The following is a 21,583-nucleotide window of genomic DNA, read 5'->3' as shown; positions in this document are numbered from 1 at the left end:
CACAGTCCGTCCCCAAAGAGCTGGTTTAAAGTTTTAAGGTTTTCTGAAGGTGGGAGTCGGTACGGTTAAAGTCAGAGTAATGAACACAAGGTCCTCTTAAGTAGAAGAAACAAGTTTGTGTGTGTGAAACCAGGCATTGCAACATGTGGCGTGCATCCAGTCAGAATCGGAGCCGCTCGAATTGTTATTTCACTAAAAGCCCGTTTGGGTTCTATTCTCCTTCTTTTCTCCTTTCTTGTTATCCGAGGGTGGTGGACTCCCTTACATTTTTTCACAATGTCAAGCTGCACTTTATTGAACATCAATGAGAAAGCATAGCTGGAAAAAAAAAAGGCTGTTTAGGCCGAGTAAATAATGAAAAGGTAATTAATCACAATTCCTTTAAACCTCCACGCTGTGAATGGTGGTAGTTTATACTTGTGTTACACAGCATGTGAGTTTATATGATTATAATAATGCTTTGGTGGATGAATACAAATGCTAAATGTATTTCTACCGACAACAGTACAGTGTCCTCACCGACTTCCTTCCAAGACATGAGTGTCTGTGTTTGGGGATGACCTGGATCCCCTGATGTAGGAGGTAGGAAACAGGAGGCCTTTGAACAGGAGGTTACACAAGCATCCGTGCGCCGCCACGCACTCCCTACACCTAACAGCTTTTATTCTCCTGTTTTTATGTACGACAAAGGGACACACAACGACCGCGTCATCACACACACACACACACACACACACACACACACACACACACACACACACACACACTCTGGTCTCTCCATAAACACACAGCGTTGTCAATTCTCTTCTTTTCTTTTTCCTCACTGATTCAGATCAATATGAATCCTTCACTTGTTCACTCACCCTCTGCTTCCGGGCAACAATAGCGGACTGACGGCGACTGTGAGGAATGTGACTGTTTTTTTGGGGGGCTGAGCATCTGAAAAAAAAAAAAAAAGTCTGGAATGCTGGAAAAAACACATCAAATCTCCTTCCACGAGCGCGGTCAAGGCCAAACAAAGGAGCGGCTGAGCGGGCATCATGACTCGGTCGGTGTGTCAAACCGCTCCTCGGCCTCATCGGACAGGAAGTCGTACCTAGCGATCGGCTGAGAACACAGGAAGTCGATATCAGCGTGCCTGGAATTCCAGCATTGTGTTGTTCTACAGACGAGAAAGACTTGTGCGTCGCTCATGCACATGATGTACATGTGGTTCAGCGAATACTCTGCACCGCCCTGTCAGGACAGAGGGGCAGTTAAACAGAGCGATGCATCACAATGTGTGTCCATGTTAGAGAGAGAATACACAGTTCTGCCATGAGGCTTTTAATCTAGAACTCAGAGGCCAAATTAGGAATCGTTCACATACACACATTTTTGTACATTTAACTTTTTGGTCTGAAAACGCCGTTCCAGATCACCGAAAACTGAACTTCTGGTAAACTCCGGGGAGGGTGGAGTTATTCAGAAACTACAAAACTAGATATTTGGGAAAACTAAATATTTTAGCTTTGGAGAAAAACAGTGCTTGTGTGGACGAGGCCTAATGGCCGCCGTAACCTATACATGTGTAACCTTAAAAAGTTGCGCTTATTCACACATAGACACACACACACACACACACACACGAGTGGGTGAATCCAGTCATGATGTAGAACACAGGTGTTAAACACAATGTGGCCCCTGACGGCTTTAAATACACATGATCACCGTTTCTTAAAGAAATTGAAGAAAAATATCCCGTGCTTTTATTTTGAAGGTTTAGGATTAAATGGATTTATGCTGTGATATTAGAGACATTTTACTATGTACAATATTTCTACACTCAAATAAACAATAATCAAATGAAAATAGAGTTATTTAACAATATGTTCGATGAGTTTATAAAGTGTTTCCGGCCCTTTAAGAGGGCAGGCGTGATGCTGATTTGGCCCACGGTGAACATGAGTTCGACGCCCCTGATGTAGAACATATGGCGGTCTTCACGTGATTGAAGAGAGGAGAGAACTGTGTGTTTACGCCTGAAGACCTTACAGCCCACGTTGCAGTTGATTGGAGGGTGATTCACATCACCTGTTGAGCAGAGCGGCTCCTAATTAACAATTGAGAGCAGCTTGGTGCGTTTCAGCTCTCGGCCAATCAGAGGGTGGCGACGCCCCTTTCTCGAGGGTTTAAGAGAGGTGGAGAACTAAAGCTCAGGGCGTTCTGGTCCTCCTTCAGCTTAATGGGTCACTTAGCAGATTTAGATAGAAACTCTGGTCTTTCGGCCTTTACATTTTTTATTTTTAGCTCTCTTCAGTTCTGATTGAAGGATTATGTTTGTATAACTGCTTTCTGCTAGTTTACCTGCATCCGGGCATATCGTATAGTGCTAATCATTGAAGGGTTTGTACTTGCTAAGCAATAACTTAATGCCTGCAGGATTTATTTAGAGCTTTTGTTCCCATTTTCATAGAAATCATCTTGATGTAAATTTCCTTTTTCAAAGAGGTATTTCACTATAATGGAGGCATGGAGATTTGAAAAAAACACTGATCACAATACAGTTGAACGCCTCTAAAACGGTTTCAACTGAAACTGAGCAGCACAACCGTCATGGTGGGAGGATTTATTGCAGGACATTTCCATTGGTATCGGCATTAGTTTCAGCTTGTTAATAATAACTAACGCTTCCTTCTGGTCACATGACATCTACGTCACCGGTCCATCCTGGAGAGGGATGCTCCTCTGTTGCTCTCCTGAAGGTTTCTTCCCTTTTTTCCCCTGTGAAAGTGTTTCTTCTATTTTTTGGGAGTTTTTCCTGATCCGATGTGAGGTCAAAGGTCAGGGATGTCTCTGTGTTCAGACTGTAAAGCCCTCTGAGGCACATCTGTAATTTGTGATCATGGGCTATATAAAATATACTGAATAGATAATAATAATAATAATCTGGTAACTAATCTCCAGCTTGCCAGCCTGAACACTTTACACCATTGTTCATGTGTGTAAGCTGTTCTTCCCTCCATTGGCTTCTCAGTACATCTCAGTAGTCCCTAAAACTAAGAAAAACCAGAGGAGACGGGCCTTCTCAGCTGTAGCCCGCTCTGGAACGACCCCCCCAGGTCAAATTCTCCAAACCTTTAAGTCCCGCCTGAAGACCCACCTCTTTTCCCTCACTTTCGAGTCAGTTTGAGCTATGTTTTGTATTGATTTCTCTCTATTTTGTATGCCTTTTATCTACTACTGTAATATTATGCTATGCTTACTGTGAAGCACTTCGTTAAACCCTCTGTTTTTAATATGTGCTATATAAATAAATTGGATTAAAATAAAGTTTAAGTTACTAGCACGATACAAAGGTGCAGCAAACTGCCAATTCTCACTATTATTCTGAAGCAATTTTGAAGACGCCAAGTCTCCAGTATTGACACTCGACATTCTACGTACATTTAATGTCTCAGTGGAGACCTAAACACAGTGAGTTGGCTGGTGCCACACAACACATCAACACACCAGTAGATCACATTATGTATTTGTCCACCCAGCAACACTCGTGCTGCAACGTTGACAACACGGTCCGAACTCGCACACCTGTGCAAACGTGCAGACACGACCGCAGCCAAACACGGCCGTCTGCAAACGGTTCCCATGAAATGAAGCTGACATCGTTCTGCGTCTCCCTCCTCCACTGGGAGAGACTCCAGGAATTCAGGGGAAGGGAATAAAAAAAGAGGTTCACATTTCAACACAGCTCTTCAGAGTGTGTGTGTGTGTGTCTGTTCGACGTGTCCGTACAGCCTGTGAGTAACTTATTTACATATTTATATTGTCTGGGAAAAGTATACAAGGAAGGAAGTGAGTGAGGTGAGGATGAATCTTTGTGACCAACAAATGAAACAGAACTTCACAAAGGTATTTACTTAGGGGGGGGGGGTTGTATTGTATTATGCGTGGAAGGTGCTTCTGTTATTTCATTCTGATCTGGAATGTGTGAGGAAGTTTCCACAAAACAAAAAAAAGCTCACAAAGCCAGCCGACACACTGACGTCCATCCCTGAAACGTCTCCGTGTGTTGCACTCAGCTCACTGCTGCCCTCCGTTGTTCACACAGCCGGCCGGATGGGGTCAGATAAGACCAGCGACGTGGTCCATCTCTCATGTTTCCCCGTGTGAGCATATGTCGCTGACAGTAAAGTGTAAACAATAAATCACATATTGACCCCCCCCCCCTTCTCTAGTTCACTGTGCCGCTCTTGTGAAGGCGGGGAGGTGGCAATACCCCGAGGCCTCTGCGGGGTCCCCCTGAGGCCAGAGGGCGAAAGGCCCCGAGCTGGAGGCCGGAGGTCGGCTGCCGTCGTGACCCCGGTGGTCCTGCTCAGCGTCGGCGGTGGCGCCGGCGCCGTGAGACACGAGGTCCTGCGTGGACCTGGAGACGCTGCGGCCGGGCAGACACACGTACCCGCCCCCGTAGAGGGAGAAATCCCCCGGGGGAGGAGACGGAGAGGCGGCAGACGGGGTTTCTCGTTCCCGCTCTCTCTCCTCACACTCGACGCCCGCCGCCTCGCGCCTCGCCGCCTGTGACGCCTGTCGGACAGAAGCCACGCCGTTTACCGATGAATAACATTTCTTTGACGACCTTTTCAAACATGTGCAATTCTATAAACTGTGATACAGTATGATCTCGCTGCATTTCCTCAGAGCACTCGAGTCATAATGTTACATCCTATGTGAGGGAAAGTTTAGCATTTTCACTTTATTGCTGAGAGTTTGATGAGAGGATCGATCCCACGTCCAACAGCTGGTTAGCTTAGCTTAGCATTAAGACGTGAAACCACATTCATCTTGTTATTTGTGCAATGTGTAAACATGTTATGTTCTTGTCCTGGAACATTATTATCATCCTTATTTAAAAGGGAACATGGACAGTTCAAACATAAATGTCACCATTTGATGCTCTGCACCAGATTGTAGCTTCAGCTCATTTGCATGTCGTCCCTTGACAACAAACATGGACTTCCAATAACGCAATAGATAGGACACAACCAACCTGCAACGCCACAACATTTATAAGTGTTTACTTTATATATATATAGAGATATACATAGTGGGTACGGAAAGTATTCTGAGCCCTTTAAATTGTTCACTCTTTGTTTCAGCCATTTGCTAAAATCAAAAAAGTTCATTTTATTTCCCATTAATGTTCACTCAGCACCCCTTCTTGACAGAAAAAAACAGAAATGTAGACATTTTTTGCAAATGTATTAAAAAAGAAAAAACTGAAATATCACATTTCTACATTTCTGTTTTTTTCTGTAAAGAAGGGGTCTGAATACTTTCCATACCCACTGTATATATATATATATTATTTTGCGCGATCATTTCTTATTTGGGTAATATCAATAAACCTCAACAGCTATAGAGCGATATGAATCTTCTGTTCAACTCGGCTCGATGTCGATGTAGCTAATAAGTGTTTCCCAAACACATCTAAACTATTCCTTCGAGGTTGGTGTTTATATGTGCAGATCGACCTCAAAACTCTGACGCAACTTTAGGGATACGTTCCTCGACAGTATGTCAGCTGTTTATTGCACAGTTCATTTGTCACCTCCTCAGCAGCTGGGCGCCGGCAGCAGACGCTGTCTGTGAGTAACTCACCTGACAGAAGATGTACGGCCCGCTGAAGCTCATGGAGGACGTGTCCTTCACAGCAGGGGGGGGCGGCTTCCATCGTTCCTCCTCCAGACGCTCCTTGGCCGGCCACAGCAACGAGGAGCTGAGAGAGCACACACATTAATCTGTTCATGCCTTCCCTGAGTTATTACTGTATTTCATCTTTTCTTCCACGATGGCAGCCTTTGTTATTATTATTATTATCCGTCTCGAGTGTGAACTTGGCTACCATGTCGACACGCTGTCGAAACGCATCACTTTGCAGACAGTGATGCTCTCACTCTGCACCAGGGTCCGGCTGGAGGCACACTGGATCACACAGAACATCACGCTTTATTAAAATATCACTTTACGCACCAGAAATGTGGAGAATTCAATCAAACTGAAGAAGCGTCACCTTGATGTCGGACAGGATTTTGCTTTTTCCCGGAGACGGGACCGAGTCCATCCACAGAGTGGACCTTCTGTTTGTCAAAATATGCCACGTCAAAAATTAAGTTTTATTAAAAAGAGACAACATTTATGAAACTTTATTCTGCACGTAGTAATGCCTGTGTGCTATGCTTTAATAAAACTTCAAATGAACATGGACCCTCTGGATGTGAACCCTCTCCTCCTTACTTATGTTTTCACATGAAGATGTGATTGGAGGATAATGATGTCATACTCTACCTTAGACAAGCCGGGATGCTGCAGTAGAGCACGAGGAACGCAGCGGCCACGCACACAGCGATGGTGAAATAGATCAGCGTGGTCGGGGACCAGATGGCTAAAAAACAGTATCAATAATCACTCATGATATGTATTATGATGACTTGTTGTCCCATGTCATTTAGTTCTGGACATAAATAAAACGCAATAATGTAATTCCTGCAGGAAATAGATGAAATCAGTTTCTTTAGGTTTGAAGATTGGACATGTTTGAATGAAGTACCCTCTTGTGAGGTCCAGTCCACCGGGTGGGTCCAGTCGGAGGGGATGCCTTCATAGTGGATGGGGACAACCAGCGACCTGACCTTGACCTGGTAGTGCTGGGACGAGGCCAGAGAGGCTCCCAGGATGCTCAGCGACGTGGAGCCCTCCGAGATGTTCAGCAGGACCGGCGAGCCCTGTGAGAGGAATGCGTGCCGAGTCCGTGGAACGGGTTTCATCGGGACGGGAGTGAACAGCGGGAGGAGCCACTCACCTGGCCCCGCCCCCTGTGGTAGAACACCTGGTAGAACAGCCGCAGCTTTGAAGCCGTGCTCGGCTCGGTCCACTCCACCATCCAGTTGCTGTGTTTCTGCCTCACCGTCACCTGCCGCGGTGGGCCGGGCCGGACTGCACAACAACAACAACAACGTTTATAGCAACAACAAAAATGATTTATTTTTATGAATTTTTTGTTCTTCTCGTGCTGGGACAACATAACGTCCCTGTAATAAGATCTCATTGTATCTAGGAAATGAGTCAACATTACATTACAAAGTTGTGTTCTGTATTTCACACAATCAACAAGTGACGGTGCATGTTCTTCACCACCAGATGCAGTAGCGCCAATCAAACACTAGGGGGGGTCACGCAATCACGTCACAGCTCCCTGCAGTCACTCTCCCTCTCCACCTCTCCATCTCTCCATCTCTCCCTCTCCACCTCCCAGTCTCTCCCTCTCCATCTCTAAGCCTCTGCCTCTCCACCTCTCCATCTCTCTCCACCTCTCCATCTCCCAGCCTCTCCACCTCTCCACCTCTCCACCTCCCAGCCTCTCCATCTCCATCTCTCCATCTCTCAGCCTCTCCATCTCTCAGCCTCTCCATCTCCCAGCCTCTCGCCATCTCTAAGCCTCTGCCTCTCCATCTCTCCATCTCCCAGTCTCTCCATCTCCCAGCCTCTCCCTCTCCACCTCTCCGTCTCTCAATCTCTCCACCTCTCCATCTCTCAGGATCTCCCTCTCCACCTCTCCCTCTCTCCCTCTCTCCACCTCTCCCTCCCGTGTCCACTCACTGTGTTTGTCGGCCTTGAATCTCTTGGCTGCGCGTTGTGGGAGGAGCCTCACGAGCAGGCGCGCGGGGTCTGCGGCGGCCATTGTGCAGCTGTACCTCAGCACAGCGCCGCCGAGGTCAGAGGTCACCGTTGGGTCCACGCAGTACCTCTCAGACCTGCAGGCCGGTGGGAGGGAGGGAGGGAGGGGGTGTAAAGGAGAGCAATGAATGGACGATAACGGGACGCCGTTTGTTTCTCAGCCCCTTCGGTGCCGTCCACTTACTGCTGGTGTCGGTATGCCAGCTGGTAGGTGATGAAGTGGTCCAGCTCTCTGCTCACCTCCCAGCTGCACACCACCTCCCCCTCTCCCACCAGCACACAATGCAAACTGGGAGACTGCCCAGTGTCTACAGCCAGAGAGAGAGAGAGAGAGAGAGAATAACGACAGCTGCGAAGCATCCGAGTACTCCCATGAAAAATGGACAGAGGGAGAAAATTAGAAATGTGAGGCAGGGAGATAAGGAGCAGAGCCTCAGAGGAAAGAGACTCGTCTGCAGTGACATGATGGCGTCACTAAATCAGCCAAATGGTTTCACTCTCGCGTCGGAGCTGAAGTTATACACATGGAGCACAGAGGGGCTCCTGGCTCCTAGTCTCCTGGCTCCTATATAGGCTCCTAGTCTGCTTTAGGTTCTCAACGCCTCCTTGGACTCGCCTTCTTGAGTGCGCCAGGCCACCGGCGGGCCCCAGTCGCTCCACTGACCCATGCTGACCCGGGCCCTCACCCGGGCCTCGTACCTGTGACCCGGGAGCAGCAGACGCTCCTCCAGGGTCACACTGGTGTTGGTGACCTCCTCGGTCTGGAGGAGGAGGACACAGGCGGGTGAGTTTCTGCATTTATTTTGCCATTGTGAAGATTTTCCTGTGACACCAATCCGCCACATGGGAACGTGTGCACAATCACTCTTATGATTATTATTGTATTATAACACTATATATACATGAATGTACATCCACAGCTATTCTTCACTGCATTTATCAACACGATTAAACACATTATTTCAATTCAACACTCTCCCAACCCAAAAGCAATCAAAACCGTTACTGATTGAACTTTGTTAATAATTATTTTCTTTAACCCCAAAGTAGGACATGGAAACTGAAGCGTTTATTTTAATGTTCTTTATATTGTGCGTTTGTCACGGCAGTTTTGTGGGCTGGCAGCAGATTGTGTCGAGTAAGACGTGAACTCACCGTCCAGTTGTCCTGTCGGTCCGTCCTGTAGCTGAGCTGATAGGTGATGTGTTTGTTCAGGGAGGAAGAGGAGGAGGAGGAGGAAGAAGAAGAGGAGGAGGAGTAGGGGCTGGACCAAGTGAGCCGTCTGCCTCCATCACTTGCCCCATGTGTGGACAGATTCACCGGTGGGCTGGCTCTCACTGTACAACACACACACACACAGTCATCATCTCCTGATAACAACCCAGCTCGGCCTCTTGTCGTCCTCCCATCCAGGTGAACTCACGGTGCAGAGAAAGGTCCAGCAGCCGGCGCGGGGCGGGCGAGCAGCGGGTCAGCGCTCGGTCCTCCAGGAAGAAGACCGTGTGTTCGATGCCGATGGAAAAGGCCCGCGTCTCATATCTGCACCGGGCCGTCCTGCGCTCACTTGCATGCTGCACTTCAGCTGGGTGAGGCGCACACTGCTTCCTGCAGGTCACAAGACACACTCCCCATGATGCCACGTCCTCAACACACCTTGTTGTTGTTCTCACCTGTGGGTTTCTGTCTGGAACCACAGCTGCAGTGTTTGGTTTCCGTGCTCCCTCCAGCTGCAGTGGACGTACGACTCGTAGTCGTTGTGGCAGCGTAAGGATCCCAGCAGCGGAGACGCTGTGAGGAGGAGGCGAGGGTTCAGTTTAGTGGAGAATAGATATAGAATAGATAGAGAATAGATATAGATATAGAATAGATAGATGTAGCAGGCCCGAGGCCGCCACCCGTGGGTTTCCCCCCCCAGCACCAAGGATCCGCCAGACAGCACGAGGGTTTGTTCCAAGACATATTTATTCGTCACTCACACGACACCGAGCAGACCGCAGCACACGTGCCTCTGCTCACCTCCCCTCTCCACTCTCGAGTGGCAGCTTTTATAAGGGTGGCCTCGGCTGCTGAGTGATTGCCAATCACCAGCAGCCGAGGCCAAATCAGACACAGCTGCCACACTCCCCACCACTCGATTTAGGCCGGGACTCCCTCCGGCCTAACCTCCTCCCATGAGAGCTTGGGCGGAGGGGGCCCTGGGGACGGGACAATGCTCGGCCGGAGGGCAGGGTCGACTGCTTAGGAGGTGGGGCTCTGGGGTTCGGGGCAGGGACGGGAGCAGGCAGGACCGGCCGGAAGGAGCGCGAGCGGTAGCTGGTACCTCTGACAGGGCCCGGGGATCCGGAGTCGGCCCTCCACCGACGGGTCGGCTCGGGGGTCGGCAGCTCCGACGGGTCCTGGGGCTCTGGGTCCGGCAGCTCCGACGGGTCCTGGGGCTCTGGGGTCGGCAGCTCCGACGGGTCCTGGGGCTCTGGGGTCGGCAGCTCCGACGGGTCTTGGGGCTCTGGGTCCGGCAGCTCCGACGGCTCCTGGACCTCAGGGGTCGGCAGCTCCGACGGGTCCTGGGGCTCTGGGGTCGGCAGCTCCGACGGGTCCTGGACCTCGGGGTTCTGCAGCTCCGACGAGTCCTGGGGCTCTGGGTCCGGCAGCTCCGACGGCTCCTGGACCTCAGGGGTCGGCAGCTCCGACGGGTCCTGAGGCTCTGGGGTCGGCAGCTCCGATGGGTCCTGGACCTCGGGGGTCGGCAGCTCCGACGGCTCGGGGGTCGGCTGCGGGTCACGGGGAACGGGAGTCTGCCCCAGCGCCGGCGGGTTTCGGAGGGTTCCGAGGAACAGGCGGCTCTCCTCCGCCTGTGCCCGCCCCATCTCCTCTATCCGGGCCAGTATCTGGCCCAAGCTGCTCATCAGCTCTTCCTCCTGGTCTGGCTCCCTCCCTTTCAGGCACTGGGTCCTCAACGGCCCCACGTTGGGCTCCAATGTAGCAGGCCCGAGGCCGCCACCCGTGGGTTTCCCCCCCCAGCACCAAGGATCCGCCAGACAGCACGAGGGTTTGTTCCAAGACATATTTATTCGTCACTCACACGACACCGAGCAGACCGCAGAACACGTGCCTCTGCTCACCTCCCTCTCCACTCTCGAGTGGCAGCTTTTATAAGGGTGGCCTCGGCTGCTGAGTGATTGCCAATCACCAGCAGCCGAGGCCAAATCAGACACAGCTGCCACAATAGAGAATAGATATAGATATAGAATAGATAGAGAATAGATATAGAATAGATATAGAATAGATATAGATATAGAATAGATATAGAATAGATAAAGAATAGATAGAGAATAGATATAGAATAGATATAGAATAGATAGAGAATAGATATAGATATAGAATAGATATAGAATAGATAGAGAATAGATATAGAATAGATATAGAATAGATAGAGAATAGATATAGAATAGATAGAGAATATATATATAATATATATAGAATAGATAGAGAATAGATAGAGAATAGATATAGAATAGATAAAGAATAGATATAGAATAGATAGAGAAGAGATATAGAATAGATAGAGAATAGATATAGAATATCTAGAGAATAGATAGAGAATAGATAGAGAATAGATATAGAATAGATATTCTTTAGTTCTATAAATCAACGGCGCTAGAATACAAATAAGTCTGTTCTTCAAAACTATATATGGAGGTATTATAGAAGTATCTGCCATGAGAATATTGTTGAAGAGAGGTGGACTAGTGCCAGTGAGGTGTTTGAGTCAAAACTTTCAAAGCAGTTTTAATAAATCTTATGTACAAATTCATCTGCCGGGTTGATGACTCCGAAAATGACATCATCATGTTGTTATCAAATATGAAATATAAAATTCAGCACTACCAGTCCTAGCTGTGGAGACACTGGTACAGTTGTCTCTTTATGAAGCGTGTAGTTTTTTGTTTATTACTTGTGGTTTTGTCTGTATTTTATTATATTTTAATGTTTTGTCCTATCTTGAGACCTTAAATCTGTCATAAATGTTTGATTGATACCTTATTGGATTAATGTGTCGTAATGAGTGAACAGCTTTTTTTGGTACTTTAGTTTTGGGCAATTAAGTCTTTAAAAGGTATTTCTTTCCTCATAGAATGAATACTTTAACCTGATTTAACTCAACATTAATAATGTTCTAAAGAGCGTCTGTATCGTAAAACATTAAAGATGAAAGAAAACTGCTGCACGACAACAATGAACAAGTTCATTAGGAATTTAAAATAGGTTTAAAAATTAAAACAACACATTCAACTATTCCACTATTCATAAACAAAAAAAACCAAAGGAATTCGGTACTATAATGAGAGTTTTTTTCACACGTTTAAGAGGCTGATAACTGAATGCCTTTATGATTTACAACAGGATTTAATATATATATATATATATGTATATATATATATGTATATATATATATATACATATATAATTGTGTATTATATATAATTAATTATCTGATTTAATTGATTGATAAGAATGTAGATATACATATATATATACAAACAGGTGTATATATACATAAATATATACATATACTGTATATATACTGAGCGAGAGTGTGAATCAGTGAATTCAAAATACGAGAAATAACTGTCAACATTTTTTGCATTAATATAGATTATTATAATATTTGTTTCCATTGAATGGTATATTTGACACTGAACTAGTTCATATCTCAGTGATCGTGTCCAAATGAGCATCAAATATCACTATGACCCTGACATGCTGTCTCTAACAGTGGATATGCGGCCCCCAGAAAACATCATTGTTTTTATTGATTTGTTTTTGAGTCCTAAACCATGCTGATGGTGCCAGGTGAATACTGCGCTGACTTACTTTCCTTCGAGTCGCCACGGTCGTGGACCGAGCAGCAGTCTGGACCACAGGGGAGAGCCAGAGGAGGGAGCACCGACCACAGCCCCACCCAGAGGAGAGGCATCATTCCTGGGGACAGACAGGGCGGGGAGCCCCTCGGGTTTATTTTGAGAACGTATTCACATCATCCAGAAGTCTGTAAATGAGACGAGAAGCCGGGTGCGTGCAGGTGAAGTGAGGGAGAGAGAGAACTAGTGCATTTACTAGAACTCATGAAGAAATGAGTCATGACCACACGACCAGCACTCACTTCCACTTTGTGGGTTGCCGCCACACATCCGCCTCTTATCTCTCCCTCACAAGAACCCAAACCACATGCAGTCATGGGTCCAAACGCTTCAATAAATATATACAACCAATTACTGCTGACACAAATGAGTGTTTTTACCACACTGCTTTATAATATAGAATATATATATATATATGTATGTATATATATATATGCATATATATATATGTATATGTATATACATACATATATTTATATATACATATATATGTATATACATATATATATATGTACATATATAGTGTATATATATATTATTTATATATATATTTACTCCTGGACCCCCTGCAGTTCGCCTACAGAGCCAACAGGTCTGCAGACGACACAGTCAACATGGCCCTTCACTACATCCTCCAGCATCTGGACTCCCCAGGAACCTACGCCAGGATCCTGTTTGTGGACTTCAGCTCTGCTTTCAATACAATCATCCCGTCCCTGCTGCAGGACAAGCTCTCCCAGCTGCACGTGCCCGACTCCACCTGCAGGTGGATCACAGACTTCCTGACCGACAGGAAGCAGCACGTGAGGCTGGGGAAACACGTCTCAGGCTCCCGGACCACCAGCACAGGTTCCCCCCAAGGCTGTGTTCTTTCCCCTCTGCTGTTCTCCCTGTACACCAACAGCTGCACCTCCAGTCACCAGTCCGTCAAGCTCCTAAAGTTCGCGGATGACACCACCCTCATTGGGCTCATCTCTGGTCGAGACCGCCTACAGGTGGGAGACTGACCACCTGGTGACCTGGTGCAGCCAGAACAACCTGGAGCTCAACGCTCTAAAGACAGTGGAGATGGTTGTGGATTTCAGGAGGAATGCAGCCCCACCCGCCCTCTCATCCTGTGTGACTCCCCGTCGGCTGTGGAGTCCTTCCGCTTCCTGGGCTCCATCATCACCCAGGACCTCAAGTGGGAGCTGAACATCGGCTCCATCACCAAGAAGGCCCAGCAGAGGATGTTCTTCCTGAGGCAGCTGAGGAAATTCAACCTGCCAGGGAGAATGATGGTACAATTCTACACGGCCATCGTTGAGTCCATCATCTGCTCCTCCATCACCGTCTGGCACCCTGCAGCCACAGCCAAAGACAAGTGCAGGCTGCAGAGCATCATCCGCTCGGCCGAGAGGGTTATCGGCTGCAATCTGCCTTCCCTCCAGGTCCTGTTCACTTCCAGGTCACTGAAGCGGGCCAGAAAGATTGTCGCTGACCCTCCCACCCTGGACACTCCTGTTCGAGTCCCTCCTCGGGAGGAGGCTGCGTCTATCATGACAAAGACCACCCGCCACACCAAAGTTTTTTTCCGTCGGCAGTCGGGCTCATCAATGGAACCCGGACTGACTGACTGTCACCCCCAGGACTACCACCTCTTCTTCCACCTTCCTCTCTTCTCCTTCTTCCCGCTCCTTCCTCTTCCTCCTCCTCCTCTTCCTCCCCCTCCTCCCTCCTCCTTCTTCTTCCCTCCTCCACACACGTCACTTTAACATGCACTTTAACTTGAGGCCTCCTCCACACACATGCCACTTTATTTGCATGCACTTTAACTTAAACACACGCCACGCGTAACATACACTTTTAACTAAAACACACCACTTGAAGCACACACCCAAACACTTTCACATTATTTGTTGTCTTTCTGTCGTGTTGATTGTTGTTTGTTTGTCATGTCCAAATGTTGCACCTTCCACCAAAAAAAATTCCTCGTTTGTGTAAACATTCCTGGCAATAAAACTGTTTCTGATTCTGATTCTGATTCTGATATACAAATATGTATATATATATCTATATATATACATACATATATTTATATATATATACATATGTATATACATATATATATTTATATATTTATATATATATGTATATATACAAATATGTATATATATATATATGTATATACATACATATATTTATATATATATACATATATATATATATATATATATATATATATATATATATATATATATATATATATATATATATGTATGCAGCCTGGCACTGTGGGGGAAATGCTTACAACTTTCAAACTGCAGCATCTCTATGAAAAGTGAATCACACCATTGCTGGTTTAACAGATGCGGTATGACCTGTATGGGTTATGGTCACTAACAGACTCTAGCTGCTGAGTCCAGGAGCCGGTCTGTGGGGGGGGGGAGGGGGAGGGAGGGGGGTCTGACATGCACACCCGGCAGCCTGCTGAGGTCAGAGGCAACAGCAAGACAAGCAGAAACACGTAAAACCTGCGTATGCAGAAAAATAACCGCACGCATAAAGCATCTGAGAAGAGATGAAGGAGACCTGTTGATATCAAAGTGATGATGATGATGATGAACCTGTTTACAGATTCTGCTCGTTGGATGATAAGATCTGCTTTCACACTCTAAATATCTACGTATCCTGTGGTGCAACACTGATGTTAGCTTATGAACGTCACAGTCCTTCCAGCAGCAGGTCGTGAGTCACAGGGTGTCAACGTGAAGGACTTCATATCGTCACTCAACACATTTTAACTTCACTTCTAAAGCAGAACCATGTTTCCTCTGACTTCCTCCTTTCAGATGACTTGACATGATGGAGCGTTGCTTCTGAACACGCATGAATATCACGACACGCCAATTCTTTGACATGATCACATTTTCACTGAGAATTCCCAACGGCAATATTGTGTTGATATCTGCATGAAAAATGTGAAAAGAAAACTCAAATAATAATGCGTTCAGCCAAATTCATCTTTGACTTTCTTTATTGTGAGTTTTTTTTCTTCGTGGTGGCAAATAAATGACACTTCAAATACGAGAGAGTTTGTAACGACTATATTTTGTGTGTCATGTATGTGTGTTGATAACATGAAGTCAATATTTCATTATAAAAATATCACATGTATATGGAGACAATCATCAACAGGTGATGTTTTACAGCATTCAGACACATTTCAAGCTGTGAAATGAAACAGTGGCTCAAAGCACACAACGACCTTCCCTGAAGGTCATGGTACAGCATGTCCAGGTAATCAGTCTCATACCTCTCACGATGAAGGCTCTCGACATCGGTCTCCGTCCGTCCGCCATCGCCGCTTCCGGCTCCTCGTCGACACTGTCGAGAACTCTGTGGGAGTTTCCTCCGTGACGAGTTCAGGTTCCCCTTTCTGTCCGCTGCGCGTCGTGTTCCCTTCAATGCACTTCCTCTGGTTCCTCTGGAGACGCGGCTGAAGACGCATGTTGGAACCTAAAGCACAGAAACACACGTAATACGATGAGGACATGTGGCTGTTTGACGGAGAAGGTGGAAAAACATCAACGACAAAATGGAGAGTTGTAATAACTCTCCATTTTCATTCATTTTCATGATTCTCCTTGTCAGCACCAAGCTTTTTTTTTAGGCCTCTGCTCCGAAAAGTGCATATCCAAACTAAAAAGGCTGTATCTCCGCAACCACTAGGGCTACTTTAATATTTTTTTTACATTTGTACCTTTTTAAATTGTGTTCTTCTTTTGTTCAGATGTGTACATATCAGTCTATATGTTCCTGGGTAAGAGTAAATGAAGATGACACACAGAAGAAATATTAAAATGACAGGTCCGAATTGAGAAAAAGCAATTCCAGGATGATCATATGTTTGTAATGAGGCAGTCGAAAGGTTTAAAACTCCCACAAATCATATTAAGAAGAATAGAAGATCGACTGTCCGGCTGTGCCGTATAATCGGGAGCATTGTTGTAATAACTTTGTAATAAATCACCTATAGCCAGATCAATAAACCTTGCACCTGTGGCAGGGCCTTCAGGGAGGTCAGCGGCGCTACCCTCCAGGTTGCTGAACTCCGCCCGAAAGGAAATCGACAGGCAACTGAGGGTCTTCCCCAAAGATCAATAAACATGGAGACTCAGCGATGGACTGGTGCGCCGTGGTGTTGGAGCACGACCAATCCCTCTCCTTTGTAACTGGTGTGGAGGTCATGTAGGGCGCGGTTGGAGCGCTCCCATTGGCCGCTACCAGCTGGATGGTGGGGTGTGTGTGGGAGGGGAGTCTTCCCTCAATGCCGGACACACTGCAAAGCTGTCGGGTAAGATTACTCTCAGAATTCCTTCCTTGGTCCGAGTGGAGACGACTCGTTGACCAGCACCGTGGTCACTGTGGACCCCCGCTGGCCGCGTGTTGACGGATTGTCGAGGGTTCTTCCCTTTATTTTATTTTCCCCGTGAAAGTTTTTTTTCTATTTCTTGGGAGTTTTTCCTGATCCGATGTGAGGTCCTGGGACACGGATGCCGTATGTGTACAGATTGTAAAGCCCTCTGAGGTAAATTTGTAATTTGTGAAATGTATTTACAAAATAAACTGAACTGAATTGAATTGAATTGAATTGAATTGTTGGAACTGCCTGAGCGTACTTTGAAAAGACATCAGTCACGCCCAGGACATCTCACATCCCATTGCTCAAAGGCTCGAGCATAAAGTCAACAGCAAGTATTTGATTTGGGCAAATGGCCCATAAAGCTGCACATCCAACTCAAAGTAGCCTCTCTCTCTCTCTCTCTCTCTCTCTCTCTCTCTCTCTATGACTTCCTGCCATCGAGCATCTTGAACGCCACCGCTTGAGGAGTTGATGATGAGCGAAGATGCCGCCCGACCAATTCCTCATTTCAGCTGCTGCCACTCGACTGACTCAAGCGGTTCACATTCGCTTTTCATTTTCCTTTTTAAAAAGGAATGCGTTGGCTGTGCGGCGGTGTTGCGATGCCCTCATCAACTATTCATTAAATCTCAACGTGCAAAAGATATTATTGGATGTGCAGAAGGGGGCCTCCAAATAATGAACTCTCCTCTATTTCTCTCAACATGCACGGGGGGTCATTATTGTTCGTTCAGTTCAGAGCTGTGTTCATACTTCAGAGAGGGTTTGGCTGCAGTCCAGACAAGTCAGGGAGACGAGAATAGCTTATTTCTCTCGCTTAAACTTCCTCTAATCCAGGAAACCACGAGGAACTCTGCAATCCACTCGCTGATCTCAGCTATCCTTGAGGTCTATTTGTTCAAAGATGTGTCATGTGGTCCAAATGGGACTCGGCCGAACGATGGAAATGTATCGGAGTGGTATTCTGCAGGAGGAAAAAATCAATAAATGTTCTTCGCGCTGGTCGAAATAAACACGAGCTGACGAAGTCCATATAGAAGTGAAGGCAACATGGTGTAGAGCTGTAACGTCACTTACGTTACAGGTCATGTTGCACCTGGATCACTCTTTCCTCCAGGTCATGCACGCCGTTATCTTCCTGCCATTCAGTCGTGAACTCTGACCTCTGAACCAACCTCAACCACGCCACCTCGTGATCTTGAACACAACAAAGAGCTTTATTCCAGTCTTTGTTCTCGCTCTGCCCCACATTGTCATGCGTTGCAGTCGAGACGCCAAGTGGCGTAGAATGCAATTGCTCTTTTGTTCCTGAATGTGTCCCTCCTCTCTTACCGTAGTTCCTTTTGTTTCTGATTCTAGAGAAACGCTGCGGCTACGTTTCCCCTCTGCTGCGTGGTCACCAGGTAAATACACGGCTCTCAAGTGTCACGCATTTCGGTCTTAAGTCACGCACTCGCGCCACACATCGTATTTCTCATGCTGAAAACACTCTCGTCTATTTAATGTTTTAATGAGCCGCGCTGCCCTCACCGTGGAGGAATCAAGCGCTCCCCTGGAGTTCTGCTGTGAGGTGCCACTTATCAGCCAATCAAAAAAAAGAAATGGGCTACACAACAGCCAATCAGAAAAGAACGTATCTGTTGTATCTGGGTAAGATTTAATCCAGCAACCAATGAAAATAAAGCATCCTGGATAGATATGTCACTCTTGCCCGTCTTCAAAACTTAAGAGCCCTGTTCATGACATGTGGTTCAATTAAGTTCTCACTCTCTTAAACTTTAACTCTTGAAATAATGTGTTGTGTTTGTGCGTGTGATTTTGTGTGGTGATGTAAACTCAGCTGTCATAACAAGCAGCAGGAGAGCATCGTGTTAACCTCTTGGTAGACTGCATGCTCAACACATCAGAGCATTGTTTGTTAAGGCTGCCCACATAGCATGTATCTCTTCATTTGCAGGCCTAGGAAAAAGACTGGAACAGGACTGTGGGTGTCAGTGGGCGCAAAGGAGACTCGCACAGGCGGTTTGACTAGAAGAATAACTTTTTATTAACTTTCGGCTCTGCGTACACTGCTGCTCCGCTGCCAGGTCTCTCCTCTTGCTCGATCGCTAGCTCTGCATATATAGAGGGCAGAAAATGCGCCTGATTGGGTGCAGCTGAGGCCACTTTGCCACTCCGGCACCGTTCCTCGAGCCACACCCCCGCTTCACCTACTCTGCAGCTGTGCTTCCGCACACCCCGCTGCCACAAGGACCCTCTCAAAAAATTTCAAAACAGCACTTTGAACAAGTAAGATGTATTATAAAGAATTTAACATAAAGACAGAACATTTGTGCAATAGAATTAGGCATGTTTTTGTAAATGAGAGTAGTTATTAAAAAACATTTTATTTCTTTAAAGTAGCAAATATCTCTCGTAAAAGACCTTTGCCAGGCCAGAATGCAGGGTACAACATGGGTACAACGCCAAATTAATTCAAATTTCCTGATATTTGAGCCACCAACGTGTGTGGCTGCGTGCGCGGCAACATTTTGGTCACCCCCGACAAAATCTTACTCCAAGGTTTTTTGAAAAGTTGGCAGCTCTGTAAATATATACTACAATATGTTATCTGTGTATTTACTGTCATAGTATAATCTTTGTGTTGTAGCAATAGATGCTAATCGCGATTAGCATTTCGTCATTAACATCCATGTTACAATTAGCGTGGACTCTTAGCTAGTCAGGGGAGTCATGTTCATAGATGCTAAGTTATTTCTGGCTAATGGATTTATGCTAAATCATAGTTTTACATTCATATATATGCATGTGGACAGTTCGTAAGGTCATGTCATGTTTCCATGTTTAACAAAATCAAGACAGATTCACACTAAAAACCTTAAACTCTACTCCGGGTTCCTGGGTCTTTACTTCATGGATCTGCTGTTAGCGATATGCTAAGCTAACTCATAGAAGCAAGAGCAGAATGGTTCTCATCCCGGAGGGGACAAAGACGTTAATTCCTACAAACTGGAGTGAGTTTGATAAATTCCCAGGACCGTGCAGCAGGTTCGGGTCGTGATGCTGTCGCCACCTCTCGGGGTCCAAACGGCCCTTTAGTGACTTTATCTCTGTTTTCCGGGAGCGGTAAATAGCATCCGTCCCAGAGGAACATCGTCTCCAAATGAAAAGCCCACAGTCTGATTCCACACAGCTGCATGGACACAGAAAACACACTTGTGCACCTTTTTTGTTTATATAGTTTGAACTCCAGGTATACAAAACATTGGGTTGTTGTTGTGCTGCGACACCCATGAAGCAAACCAAACGGTGCTTGTCACGTGTCGTTCTTTTATGGATGAGGTGACAGATTTTAAATCACAGTCCTCTTTTCGTGGGAGGCGTTGCTCCTCGGCTGCTTCGTGATACTGATAAGAACGACGCGGCGTTGTAAATCTCGCCTCGTGCAGCCTCAACAGTGCAGAGCGTGAATTGATGGTCTCAATTAGGCCGACGTTCTCAGAGACGTCCTGCACACATTTCCACACGGACAAATAAAAAAAGGGCGGTATCCTAAATCTGATTTGTTTGTGTTTTTTAGCGGAATATTTCCCAGGTGAAATGGGAGGAAAAAAATCACGGAAACAATACTATTTTAATTAATCTAAATCCCGTGGTAATGGCCTTCACACACGGCGTGACCCCGATGATTGGACCCGTCTGCTGTCGTTGAGTAATAGTGGAGCTTTCACCATCACGCTGCTGGTGAAAATGAAATACTTTGAGGCTAATGAGAATGTAATGTGAATTAATGAGATCAATGGTGAGTGTTTCAGAGGGAGAGAAGAGGACTGGAGCAGGGGAGAGAAAGGAGAGAGTCAATTATTGGAGTCCTTATTAAGGAAGTCATACTTGCCCAATAAGAATAGATTATGGTAATTATAAAGTAGTTGTAGTTTAATCTGAGGAGCGTGTTCGGCGCTGATAAACAGCTGGAGGAGACGAGTCTTGCTCTCTTCCTGCGGTCTCATTAATTCTGTTCATTCTCTTTCTATCACAGGACACACACACACACCACTTGAGTCCAAATGAAGGCATATTGGGTCAGATCAGCCTAATAATTGCAAATACAGAATGAATCAATTGCAAACACACAGATTTACCAATGCGCACAGAACAATTCACAAATATATTCGATTTACAAATACATTCCAATGCACACATAAATAAATTAGTTTGTTGTTTGTTTGTGGATCGCACTGCATTTGTTTGTGGGTTTTTGAGACTCCCCGGGCGTGGCTCCATTCGCAAATGTGTTTTTTCCAACATTGACATATCTGTAGCCAGAGGGGCGGGGCTTATCTCTGTGGCTTTCCTCCGTTATCATTTCCGCCATTCACCATTTGTAAATTGAATATATTTGTGAATTGTTCTGTGTGCATTTGTGAATGTTTGTGTTTGCATTTGCAATTATTGAGAGTGATCTGACCCACACAGGCACAAAGGGAAACCTCTGCAGGTGTGAATATCATTGGAATGAAGCACTCACACGTTTCCCCTGAAGGAA

General features: G+C 46.1%; 1 protein-coding gene across 4 annotated transcripts; it reads right to left on the bottom strand.

The window, feature by feature from the left end:
• Window positions 1-3,349: 3,349 nt before the first annotated feature.
• Window positions 3,350-15,969, bottom strand: csf2rb (colony stimulating factor 2 receptor subunit beta). Of its 4 annotated transcripts, none has more exons than XM_056406791.1 (15): window positions 15,928-15,969; window positions 12,586-12,693; window positions 9,384-9,501; window positions 9,137-9,318; window positions 8,869-9,050; window positions 8,330-8,474; window positions 7,898-8,021; window positions 7,636-7,790; window positions 6,839-6,972; window positions 6,587-6,761; window positions 6,325-6,421; window positions 6,050-6,116; window positions 5,882-5,961; window positions 5,638-5,755; window positions 3,350-4,563 (listed from the first exon to the last, which is right to left on the bottom strand). In XM_056406791.1, exons 1-15 carry the CDS (start codon window positions 15,950-15,952, stop codon window positions 4,219-4,221), a joined length of 2,055 nt encoding a protein of 684 aa, XP_056262766.1. In that variant the 5' UTR covers window positions 15,953-15,969; the 3' UTR covers window positions 3,350-4,218. The 4 variants fall into 4 exon arrangements, with proteins under 4 accessions (XP_056262766.1, XP_056262767.1, XP_056262763.1 ...); XM_056406792.1 differs by having other exon boundaries at window positions 3,350-4,554; XM_056406788.1 differs by lacking the exons at window positions 12,586-12,693; window positions 15,928-15,969 and adding an exon at window positions 10,034-10,657.
• Window positions 15,970-21,583: the final 5,614 nt, after the last annotated feature.

This window comes from Pseudoliparis swirei, chromosome 23 (genome assembly GCF_029220125.1).
Source record: "Pseudoliparis swirei isolate HS2019 ecotype Mariana Trench chromosome 23, NWPU_hadal_v1, whole genome shotgun sequence".
Taxonomy (NCBI): Eukaryota; Metazoa; Chordata; class Actinopteri; order Perciformes; family Liparidae; genus Pseudoliparis; species Pseudoliparis swirei.
The sequence above is the reverse complement of the archived record's forward strand: the minus strand, read 5'-3'. Positions and strand labels throughout refer to the sequence as shown.

Bases quoted from the DNA above. Each gene is read 5' to 3' on its own strand.
- csf2rb (XM_056406788.1), bottom strand. From the start codon at position 10,616: ATGAGCAGCTTGGGCCAGATACTGGCCCGGATAGAGGAGATGGGGCGG. The intron at 9,319-9,383 runs GTGAGAACAACA...TGTGACCTGCAG, and splicing joins TTCCAGACAGAAACCCACAG to GAAGCAGTGTGCGCCTCACC. The intron at 5,756-5,881 runs GTAGCCAAGTTC...GTGCTCTCTCAG, and splicing joins TTCGACAGCGTGTCGACATG to CTCCTCGTTGCTGTGGCCGG.